A 12,448-nucleotide genomic window follows, 5' to 3' on the forward strand; every position below is an offset into this window, starting at 1 on the left:
AAATTTTATCGCTGATAGTGACCGGTTAATCGGTGTATTCGCCATTTTTATTCCGAAGAATAGAGATAAAAATGACGGACGAGAGAAAATTAAAGATTTGTCGATAGCAAAAATGGTATCCATTACAAAGGCCCGTCTATTAATTACGTGTACAATTTAAGGGGGGATTGCGAAAAGTACATCATTGTACAGAACGGAAGGGAAGGGGCGGTTTAAGAATGGACGGTCCCCGAAGACCGTGGAGAAAAGCGTAAAGGAAAATTAGGAATTAAGAATTTGGCGTGGCATTGAGTACTATATCTGAGAAACAAGGAGACAATTTTGGAAAACTGTCCATGGCCGAGTGCATAAAACCACTGAATACCGGTAGTTAGTCGCGGGTTAGCGCCTCGCTAACGGGCTGATTACTTGGAGTTTTCCGGGTTTTTCTTCACTCCAACACCTTAACAGGGGCCAGTTTCCCATAGGAAGTCTCTCCGGGAGGCACCACCCTTGGACAGATCGCCCAAGTATGTTACCTACTTCAATCCATTTCGTAACACCTCGATTAAAAACCACCGCACTAAGTTTACCAGAAATTGTACAGAACAAACGCAGACGGAACGGAGTTTATTTTTTTAAATGTCTGCAGGACAAAACAGGGGTTGAAAAGGTGATTAGTGTCACGTAGTGAAAAAAAGCAAAGAACGTGTAACTCTTGCAAGCTGTTCTGACAGGTAATAAACAGGTAATACAGTAGCAGTTTTCGTTTAAATCTGTGGCACGTGTGATTTTCTTGTGAAGCTCGGGCAAAAAGACAAGTCGACAGGGAGGGTTAAACTCTTCGTTAGCTTATGTCGTTGCATCACTCGCGACAATTTGTTCAGTGCTCTATAACTAAATATTTATTTTAATTAAATTTAATTGTTGTTTAAGTTCTATAATTTTAAACCTTACCCGCAACACTAGTGCATGCGGAACCAACTCCTTGTAAAGATCTGGCAATGAAGAGGGTGGCGTAATTAGTACCGATAGCGAATACTGTAAATGAAAAGTACTGCAATAAAAATATGTACCGACGTATGTTAAAATAATAATTAAATTAGCCCTTAAATTTATATTCTTATAGTTATGTCACGCGCAGCTGTAGGCTGTAAGTGAAGAATGAGAGGGTTTTTTCACTTATTAGAAATTAGTGTAATTAGTAAGTTATTAGACAGAATTAACTTACTGACAGTAGAGAGAAACATAATTACGAATCCACTAAACATAGGTATGCTGTAACCGATCCTATAAGTTAATAAAAGTATAAATTAGCTTCTACTGTACAGAAATTAGTACAAGAGAAGACAGGGTTAGTAAAATAAATGCTGTTACTGTATTACAGTATTACAAACATTATAAGAATTTGGATGGATTAGAAAGGTTCAAACCTGTTCGTAAGAGGTCCTACGAAAGGATTAGTGATGGCCTGTACCACCGGTTTGGACGCGAACATGACACCAACCTCTACGTTCTCGTTCAACAGTTGCATGTGTCGAACCTCTTTCCTGCTTATAACGGTGGTTTCATCGACTGTAGTTGTGGTTTCCAAATTTACAGGCAAGATAGTAGGGTAACCGCGATCCTGGTTACACGAGTTAGCCACAGTTGTAGTTTCCATCGTCACAGTCGTCTCTTCGTATAAAACTACAGTGTCGTTGTGTTCGAGTCTGTGCAAAAAGTCCGGAATGATGGGTACTGAAATTGGGAGCATACAGTTTTTAGTGTGATGCAATTTCGAGTAACGCTGATGGTAAATTACGGACTGACTTACCTACTGTGCTGAGCAACATGTTATCCAGGAGTAATGCTACAGCTACAATGAGCAGGATTAAACGCCGAGAACAACGGAATTTTTCGAGCAGGTTGGTGCAGAAATTGAAAATTGACGTTTCTTTTTGGGTCATCCTGAATTTTGCGCTCTCCTGCAACGTTAAGTAAATAAATGATACCAAATTAAATTACAATACAGGGTTTGCAACAAGTAGGTTACACTTTTAAAGTACTAAAACGTTACGTAAAGGTAATATATTCAATTTTCGTCAGACGAAGAAGAGCCGAATAACGAGTTTGCTGACGGTAACGCCTGCAGAAATCAAGCTTCTGCGACAGTATACAAGGGTTAATTATGTGTTAAGAATCGGGGTGAGGATAAATTACGACAGAATAGAGTTGTTTCTTTTTAAAGTGTAGGAAAAATGCGTAATTTGTAGTAGATTTAGTGCCAACTGCGACAGAACTGTAGCGATTTTTGCTTCTGGATGATAGAAGACTACAGGTGGCGGATGGAAGTTAAGACTTCCTGCCATTAAATGGCCGTTTTCATCAAGCAGAGTGGTTCCTTTCCGGTCTGACGCTCTCCTCCTCCTACTGGAGAGCTCGTCATTCAACTCACTTTCTCCACACCAACCGAAATTACCGGGTTTGTCCTCGATGGAGATGCTTAAAAGTTTATTGTTTCATTCGTTTCCTCGAAAAATCCCTTCATCAAAACACCGATTTGACGGGGAAATTTTTCAAGAAATTTATTTCCGAGTTAACACAGCAATGATTTTCGTATTATTAAAAAAAAATATGCGGTGGTGCAGAATCCGACGTGATGATCCGAATCAAATTGGGATAAATGGGACAATTAACTTCATTTTATGGGGAGTGAGTTACAAGAAAATATAAACAGTTTTAAAATGATAAACTGTAGAGCAATGTTGATAAAATAAAGTGTAAAGGTCGGACATACGGACAGACGTTCGTTACGAAAAATGAAAACAATAAAAAACGGAATGTGGAGGACACGAGGCAAGGGTAGGAAATGATCGAAATGTATGCTAATTAAATGAAAAACTAGAGATATTATTTTAAAAATGTCATAAGTAGGCGTATGTATATTTTATAATGTGTCTATAGTAAAGGTTAAAGAATAGAGGTCATATTTAAAAGCACGAACGGAAGATAAACAAGTGAAAGGGAAGGAGGTCGGAGAGAAATTTTAATGAATTCCACTAACGGAAGCGAGTTATAAAGAAGTGATGGATGAAAGGAGCTGCAGAGATATGTCAGAAAGCAGCGCTTCATCAAATGCCAATGGGGGCTTATCTCTTCTCCTGTATAGCCAGTCTGATCCTTCTATCGATGATGATGGACTGCCCGGTCGCCTGTTGCCTCCAACGACAATAAATGCACGAGACTCTTCTCCATCCTTCACTCTAATTAAGTGCTCGGTATGCACCTTAGTGGAATGTCCATTCGTCTGTCCTAACTTTTAGACTCGTTAAAATCGTCTGTTTTGTGTCTTCGAGAGAACCGACAGACGAGGAAGACCCGCCACTTATTCTTCCATTTATATGTCGTGGGTGGTGGTTACTTTCGAATTATTGTATATATTGGAGAAGAAATAAAGGTCAAAGTTTGATCGAGAAAGTGACGCTCGAGTTGTCGAAAAAGTTGGTCCGAGTAGGTTGAAATTATCGATTAGGTATGGTGAACGTGGTGTAAATCGTGCGTGTGAAGCGGGTGATACGCGTTTGAATGCGCGTACGTTGGGAGTAGGCCTATTCAATGTTCAGAAGTACAGATAAACGGGGTTCGTATATATACACGTCAACCCCTATTGAATTATACATATGTATTGTGTATTTACTATATGTATCTGTGAACGTGTATCGTATGGATAATGTCGAACACGGCTTTAAGAAGGGTGATGTACTGTACATTGATCTGCGAAGTGTACCGAGTGGACCGAAACTAGCCAAAAAGAAATTGAGCGTGAACTTTTTATAACAGTATAAAATCAGGATGGGAAAAGGATGTGTTTATACTTTGATTCAGTCCCTATAACCAGACGGCTGTGGATCCGGGATCCATCTGGAGTCGGGCCCCGTCCCTCACCCCCAACGCCCCATCGCGGACCCGGAATGGGGCGCCGTGGCTCTCTTAGCGCTGGCAGAACGGAAAGAGTTTAATAAAGTTCCATAACCGGGAATAAATCATTCGACTGGACGAATAAATGAGGAGCGAGATGAAAAAATTGTATAGACTATAAATAGTGCCGAGTTAATACAACTCCTATACGAACGTTCCTCAACTTTATCGGTTTAATTTTCCCATATTTCGAATTTGATACAGGTGATTATTATTAATTTAATCCGATAAAAATAGGTTCGCACTCCGATAATGCGAGGAACAAAGGTTGGACGCAAGAAAAAAATAAGACGCAAAGAACTAGATGAAAAATGTAAGGAAACACGAAAATTCAGTAATAACATTTATATATTTAATTAATATAGGCCGTAGAAGCGAATACGTTACGTCCTTCCCCCGCTACTTTATACAGAAACGAAATAAGATTTGCCCGTATTACGGATTAACACAGATTTATGTTGTGTTTGTTACATTAAATTTTGTAACAAAGTAATGGTTTAACTTCAGTTTTACTCGGTGTATCAAGTTCTAAAGTTTAAGTTTAAAAAAAACCATTAAGTTCGTCACTTAAAGTATCGTCACTGCATTTCAAAGTATTGTTACGTATTCTCTCAAACCGGCGTAACATTTTAATACTTTTACTACAATTAATAAACTATCAAACATCAAGTAAAAGAAGTACAAGTCGACCCCCCATAACACTGTTGATAATTCCGTTTTATATGATTTCCGCGTTGTACGAGTCACTTAGATTTTACAAATACGTGAGCCGTTTACAGCCCGGCACACGTATTTGTAAAATCTAAGTGACTGGTACAACGCGGAAATCATATAAAACGGAATTATAGGGGGCCGACTGTATTTTAGTAAGAATTTCGGCATTTGGCTGTCGTTGGTGGTTGGTGAATTTTACTTAATTAAAACGGTTGCACCCTTTTAAGAAATTTTATAAATGGAAGAAAGAGAGGTGAAGATTTAGAGAAGGAAGAAGAGGAAAAAAGACGAGCGACTCACGAAGGAACGTAGCTTTTTTAACAGCGTGACTAACGAAGCAGTAATGATTACACGAAGCGTGACATCTCACGAAGGAAGGATGACAAATTGGTGGAGAAGGTGGTGGCCGATAAGAGACGTCTCGGTCGTTATTAAACGCGCGTTCTTCCAGCCCAGAGATGGAGAGTTCCAGAAATACTTGGCCTCACTTTAGCTGCTTGGCGACTCTCTAATGACTCTGCACCCGTCCCAAACCAATTACAATAAACCTTCGTCGTCAAATATTCTACATTCGAGTCTTTATTAAGCGATAATTCCTCCTTTTAACTTTATTTATTGCCGGGCGCCTCTCGTAACGCGCCATTTCTTTCGTATATAATTTTAATTTAAAAAAAGTAAAAAACCCCGATAGAACTCTCTCACCGCTGCTCCGCCACACCATGCGAAGCGTCGCGACTGACACGTTGTCACTTACGAAAAATTGATACAAATCTTCCACCGTAACGATAAAAAAGAAAAAGAAAAATGGTAAAGTTTGAGTGACATAAATTATCATTTGTAAAGTTATAAAAATAAAATAAAAACTCTTAACGCCTTTATATCCGTCGGTGTCCGTCTTAATTAAACATGGCGGCGGAAAGATAATTAACTCGACCTATACGATGTATACCTTTTTTTTATAAATTAAATTTACTTTTTGAGAATTTTATATTTTAAATAATAAACATTTTAAAATAGCGCAATATTTTCGAAATTCGCATTAATTGACTGGAATTTTAGCGTATTTTCGTCGTTTCCCGACGAGTAATTTGGTAAAATTCGATTTCCGAAAAACTATTTCTTAAGTTGGAAAGTGCTTTTAATTATAAAAATTGCCGTAAACAGCAGATATATAAAAAGAAAAAAAATTACCTTCGTTAAAAAAGAATTGGGAAGTTTTTGAAGCTTCTTTGTTGATAATGTAACTTTGATTTTAACGAATTTTGTCTTGCATCTTCTCCATCTTCACTCTCTCCACTTAAATTCTTTAATTCCTTTAACGGTTTATTGATATTTAAAACTTCCAAAAATCTCCTCTAAAATCGTTTCAATTTTTTTTAAATAAATATCTTCGGCTGCAATGTAAAAAAAATTGGATGAAAGTTTAGTACAAGTCGACCCCCCTATAACACTGTTGATTTTTCCGTTTTATATGAATTCCGTGTTGTACGAGTCACTTAGATTTTACAAATACGTGAGCCGTTCGCAGCCCGGCACACTTATTTGTAAAATCTAAGTGACTCGTACAACACGGAATTCATATAAAACGGAATTATCAACAGTGTTATAGGGGGGTCGACTTGTACTAACTTTATGTTGTGATTTTTTTAAAATTATCCTTAAAATAATTCACATTTTGATCCCTTTTTTTGTATTTGAACGATCCCCCGGTGGTCGAGGGTTCGAGCCTCGTCGACGTGGGGAATTTTCCGGGCTTTCTAACACTTAAATGGGACAATTTCTTAACTGGAAGTCCACAACCCCCCTTTGGGAATCGTTTATTATGACCTTTTAAAAATTCATATTTTTGCCCTTTAATTGCCGAAAATTATGTAACGTTCTCCTAATTTCAAATTGAAAATTTTGCCCCTTGACGGGTGGAATGTCTGTTTGTTTGCGTAGAAAAGGCTGGTCGGTGTCCGTGTACAAATTACACTTTGTACGAAAGCTATTCCGTAGGAGGTCCCAAAAGTCGGCTTACCGTTTTTATAGGCTTCTAGAGAACGTTTTCGGGTGAACTAAGTTTAGAACGGCGTGATTTTTAACGTACATAGAGACGTGATAAAAAAGGAGACGGTTAACTGACTTTTAGTCCACCCTGGGTGGGGGAAAAATATAAAAAAGTTTTCGGTTGTTGCTTAGTTTAAGTTTTAAGCTAAACTTACGTGTTTACTTACCCGCTTAATGAATTTAATAATCTATTTGGAAAGAGGAGCCGAATTGGCTCCTAAATTTATTTTTAATCTAGCTTCAGACGTGTTCCTTTTCGTGTTAAAATGTCATCCGCTCCGCATCGGAGTGACTTTATACCGAATTTAAACTAATTATATGCGTATATCGATCGAAATTTTGTGATATTTCGCATTGATATTCGAGCGAACTGTCACCGGGGTGAATGGAAAATGCAAAATAAACGAAGGTGGCCAAATAATGGATGGCCACGTCACGAGACACGACTTCTCGATTCGATCTGTTGAACGTAATGGGCCAACCATTGAAAACCGTTCGTCCACTCTCGGCCACATCCTGTTCACATTTTAACAACGTTCACCCTTAACGAGACCCAATGCACACACTAATGACGTTCCGCTTCTTATTTTTTCCCTACAGGAAATATAAATTTTCGTCGGGGAAAAAAATTGCTCACGCGGCCTAGTGGCTAAGAGTTCCATTAGATTTTAGTGGTAGTTAGTGGTTTATATACGGCGCAACACCTCCGACGTACAGACAAGAGAGCCCGCTAACGCTTTACTAATGCAGATAATAGACTGGTTTCTCCCCGCTGCACATATCACCGTGTGGTTGTTGTGACTAGACTCTTCCAATCAAAAAGTGACACGTGCCTCTGACAGTTTGATTGTCGTGTGCATTGTCGTCTACTCTGATGCTGCACGACTGCGGGAAAAATGATAGCGCCTCTTCTTCTCTTATTGACTCCTTTATCACGTCTTCCCTCCTCCCCTCTTTCCAATTAAATAACGCAAATTAATACCGTAATAGCTCCAACTTAATAACTTTAAATTCCTACGCCAAGCGCTGTTTTATTATTAATAGTGCCAGTACTTACCCATAGTCAAAGCGCGCTTCGAGTCCGTAAAAGTGGTAAAAAAATTTGTCGTTACTTATGGTAAAAGTAATTGGGGGAATATTCGTGGTAAAAATAAAAACTATTACACCAGAGCGTCTGTATTTGTGGTGCAATTTTCACCACCACCACCAATTAACATCATAGATGTAAGCTAGGCGAGATTCTTATGGTATTAGTTAATCATATACAGCGTGATCACATTGGCATTATGGTAAAAATAGGCTCAATGGGCGTAAATAATACTCCATTTTTTGAAGTAGAAGGCCGGATGGTTGAGGCGGTGAAGGCGTCAAACTACCGCTCTGGAGGATTCGGGATAGAATCCGAACGTTGGATTTACGGGGTGATGCGTATAATTAAAAAAGGCCCTCCCGCAGCGCGGACAAAAGAAAACAAAACGTTACTTTATTTGGACGAATTTGCATAAATTTAAGCTAAGGGAGGCGATTAGAAGGAGTTTTAGTAAAAGGTCGGTAGACAAGGTCGGTCATAATTAGCCTCCTACGGAGGAAGTTCTTTGTGGGAGATCGAGATGCGGATGAATGCTTCCCGGGCAACAAATCGATTCCCCACTTCTAGTCTCGCGATGCGGCCTTAAAATTCATCTTCGCACCAATTTTATTCCTTTTGAAAATTAAACCCGAATTAATTTTTATCGTTCTTCTGCCGATGCCAGAGTTGTAATAATATTCACGGAATGATAATGTGGCCCGGTGGAAAGATTTATGTATCTTTTGCTCTTGGTGACAGAAAGATTTATCATCGTGTGAGCGACATTGATTTATTAAGTGATCGTAAGACCCGACCCCGCAAAGATGGAGGCTTATCCCATCACTTTCTAATCACTTCTTGCCTATAAAAAATGAATCCCAGTTGTCAAATATTATGTTTATGACGGAAAAAATTATGCTAAAGATTTTGTCTCGCGAGAAACTTCCAAGAAAATATATTTATTCCTAATCTTCGTAAGTTAATACGTGTTAAGGCCTACAAAAACCTATTGTTTTGTAATTATTGTCGATTTAAATAAGGAAAGAACTAGTGGGCTTTAAGAGATGGCCTTTCGTATTTAAAAAAAAAATAACAATGAGTTTGAATGGTTTCTGCTAAAGGGTAGCCTGTGGGCAAGAGTGACAAATGTCATTTCATGCAGCGGGTGTAGCAAATATATCACTCCCTAAGAAAGATGAGAATGTATCGAAGCCACGAGCCTTTGCTTTTTTAACTTTTAAACCGGATTGTTATTTGCTATTTTACTATAAGAAATTCGTGTTTTCCCCATTAGAACTTTGAAGAAATTACGGAATTAATACATTTCTAAAAGAAGGCCTTAATAGGATCAAAACCCACGATGTAGCTTTACGTTACTGTTTAGTGTACCCTCGGATTGTATTCCTATGCTGCGATATCTACGAGAGGCCCTTCCTCCTTCGCCAAACAATAACGGGCAATGTGTATAAACTGTATTCGAGAATAGAACGAAATCCCTCGTAACTCGAGGCCCTAAGCTATACTTATGGCTCTGTTTATCCTTACGCGCTTAGCAGTATTGTCACTTAGTGTGTATATATTTGCCTAATGATAACGCAGCGACGAACGTGTTACGTATAGATTTGCCCGTAGCTATATCTTTTAACGTAAGAATAACTGATACAACATGTTATACGCTACTTATTGTAAACTACGTATCAAAGAACAACAGCGAAGCGTGGGTTACGCCATCAGTTTTGTATTAGTCAACGATAGTTTATTAGTGAAAAAGATAAGTAACTCCAACAGGCAAATCGTAAATTATAAAATTTTACAGTAAAATGGTAGAAAATGCGTATAAATATGAAAATTGTATGGTAAAACGCTTCATAAATTATAAAATGAATGGCTGAACAATGAGGCTTGTAGTGTAGAAGAGAAGAAGTAACTTGGCAAAGTATAAACGAAGGGCACATAATTATAAAATTTTGTCAAGTTATACGCTGTAGCTTCTTAGTAGTTGAGTTTTTTAATTTGGCTGTCAAGGTGAGATATGGCAACCCTCGTTAAAAGTCCTTTACCTTTCTTACCTCCTATGATAATTAGGATAATAAAGTGTTGCAGAGTCCATCCCATCACTTATAACGATAGTTATATTTATTACGCCTTCGCCTTTTTGGCTTCAATCAACAGATGTTCGGGGTGGTCCCGAGGTGATCGACCAAAATTTGATGGCGTCGTTCGGGTGGGGAAGCCAACGTCACGCGCCACTACTCCGTTGTCACGCTCCAAATGTCATCCGATCTACGACGAATCAATATTGACGATGGACGAGAAGAGAAATCCGAGGACTTTAACACTCTAATGATTAGAATTTTCCATTAAGAAGCCGTTTATTCTTATTTGTAATAAACTGTTTCTCATTTAAATCGTTATCATCGTAACATCTCTGTGTTACCTTCTCCGGTGTATCATAATCTCGAAATTTCTTCAGTTTTGTAGGGTTTACCGCTCTTACATTTGATTCTACATCATTTCTGCACGAGTAATTATTCTTGTGATTCGTTTCGGTGTAACCGTTACGCTTAAATGTCTTCAAATGCTAAAGATAAGCCGCGTACTTTTGAATATCCGAGATGAATAATTCACGCATTATAAGGGATTTAAACGTCTTAAAGTTGTTTTGTTACGTCGTTTTCTCGTTATATAAGCGTAACGACAGGCTATACACCTCTTCCAACTCTTTTTCTGATATAAAATAAACGAGAAGTTAATTTGTAACAAGTGCCAAGTAGATTACTTGCTTATTAATACACAATTACTTAAGTGTCTATTTGCTTAGTGATAAACTGTGATGAACACGTTACGTACTGTACGTTCGTCATTCCCCTCTCGAACAAGAGTATGAACCTGTTACGTTTTTTCGTCTAGGCCTGTAGCCTATAATTTTGCACTCTACCACCCCTAAACTCTACAGTAACACCAATACTGGTAAACTTGTGTGGCGCTTAGAATTTTTATGGGTCACTCTAGTTTAAGAGGGGTTAAAACTGCATAAATAGCACCATTTCTTCGTGTTAGTTCGATTCGAGAGAGTTGGTCGTGTGTTAAATTACCCAACATTTCTCACTAAACACTACCACTTCGGTGTGTTCGGTACCGAACGACAATTTAAAATCCCTCAACACCTAATCACAAGGATGTTCGGAGAATTAGATAAGTATACGGCGTAACGGGAAGAATAAAGCGAGAGTAGAAGGTGAGAGATTGAAGATAACCGAAAGGTGAAGTAGGTGAGCACTCCTTAGAGGAATCCCCAAACATTTAGAGATCAGATAATAAATCAAAATCGTCCCCGAGGTCCATCAGAGCGCGAGAATTCCACTCCACCCGGAAGTAACGTCTGTGTTCTTTTATTTTTATCTGGAACGTAACAATGTCGAAGGAAGGAAAAAACAAACAAATTTGTAAATGTGTTTCTGCCCAATCGATACGTAACGATTTTCTTATTAGGTGTAAAATGGCGAAATCCTCTAGTAAATTAAATTAACAGTTAGTAATGGTGGTTTCCTACTAAATCTCAATCGAGAAAAGTCCTCCGACATCTCTTACTAAGTTCAATTGTTGAGAATACGAGCAGTTTCTAGTGAATCCGCTTTCCTACTAAACATTTCTAACTAAATCCCCTGTGAATCGTAATAAAAAATTCTCCGAAATTATAGTTTGAACTCGTTATTAAATGGTGGCGCGTTATCCTACGGGCAAAAAGGGGCAATTGCCTGGGGGTCCGTGGAATGACCATGAAAATTTCTTTTATAAAAATCCTAGATCCATTAATGACAAAAACCTCTATCTTAGTAGGATTAGATAGAAACAGTAGGATAGTAGGATCTTCATCTAACTTCAGCTCTAGTGAAAAACTATGCTCCGAATGTAGTAGAAACCTCAAAACACTACATAAAATAGTAGATTTATTTCTTTTATTAATGTTAGTAGAATCTCTTTAACACCTACTAAAACTAATTTAATTAGTATAGCATTTTATTATTGTTAATAACAGAACTAGATCTAAGTTACGGCTTGTATAGAGGTTTCTATTGTTTCCTAATACCGTAGAAACCTCCAAACCATAACGGGTTAAACTCGATAAAGGCCTACCTACCTCTCTACAGTATAAACCTAGTAGGAAAACCTCCGTGGATAGTAGGAAACCTGTACACTTTGAGCTTGGAAGTTTATTATTAACATAAATTACATTAAAAATCGACAGTAGACTTTAATACCGGCGATAACAGAGATTATCGTATCCTTTAGTGATTTTTCTACCTACATTCCTACTAAGAAATTCCCCGAAATACCCATTAATTAGTAGTTTGCAACTAAGTGGATAGTGGCTACTACCGATCCCCCCTTTCTACAGGCACTACAATGAAGTCCATTGTGTCGTATTTTTAAAGTTGCAGATAACTCGCCACGTTCTAAGTCTCATTATCTCGAAAGGAGTCACACGAGCGTCAATTAATCGAAATTATCACGTTCATTGATTTTTGCCACGCGGAAGACGATTATTATCGCGTGTTAATCTACTCAATTATCGCTAAACAATTCGGTTTAACGCTACGAATGGCGTTAAAACGAAGCATAACACCGGAGTCGCGCAACCCACACCGGTGACTTTTCTTGTTTGTGGAGAGGGGG

At 38.2% G+C, this 12,448-nt stretch overlaps 1 protein-coding gene across 1 annotated transcript in view; it reads right to left on the reverse strand.

The window, feature by feature from the left end:
* Nucleotides 1-12,448, reverse strand: part of LOC111623745 (synaptic vesicular amine transporter-like) — a 29,296-nt gene that overhangs the window by 12,668 nt on the left and 4,180 nt on the right. The window contains exons 2-5 of the mRNA XM_023366442.1: nt 5,845-6,047; nt 1,796-1,946; nt 1,413-1,719; nt 1,211-1,269 (exon numbers count right to left, since the gene is read on the reverse strand). Of these exons, the coding sequence (XP_023222210.1) occupies nt 1,211-1,269; nt 1,413-1,719; nt 1,796-1,928 (499 nt within the window). The 5' untranslated portion in view covers nt 1,929-1,946; nt 5,845-6,047. The remainder of the gene's footprint in view (nt 1-1,210; nt 1,270-1,412; nt 1,720-1,795; nt 1,947-5,844; nt 6,048-12,448) is intronic.

Source organism: Centruroides sculpturatus, unplaced genomic scaffold, assembly GCF_000671375.1.
Source record: "Centruroides sculpturatus isolate CEXI.00-Female unplaced genomic scaffold, Cexi_2.0 scaffold372, whole genome shotgun sequence".
NCBI lineage: Eukaryota > Metazoa > Arthropoda > Arachnida > Scorpiones > Buthidae > Centruroides > Centruroides sculpturatus.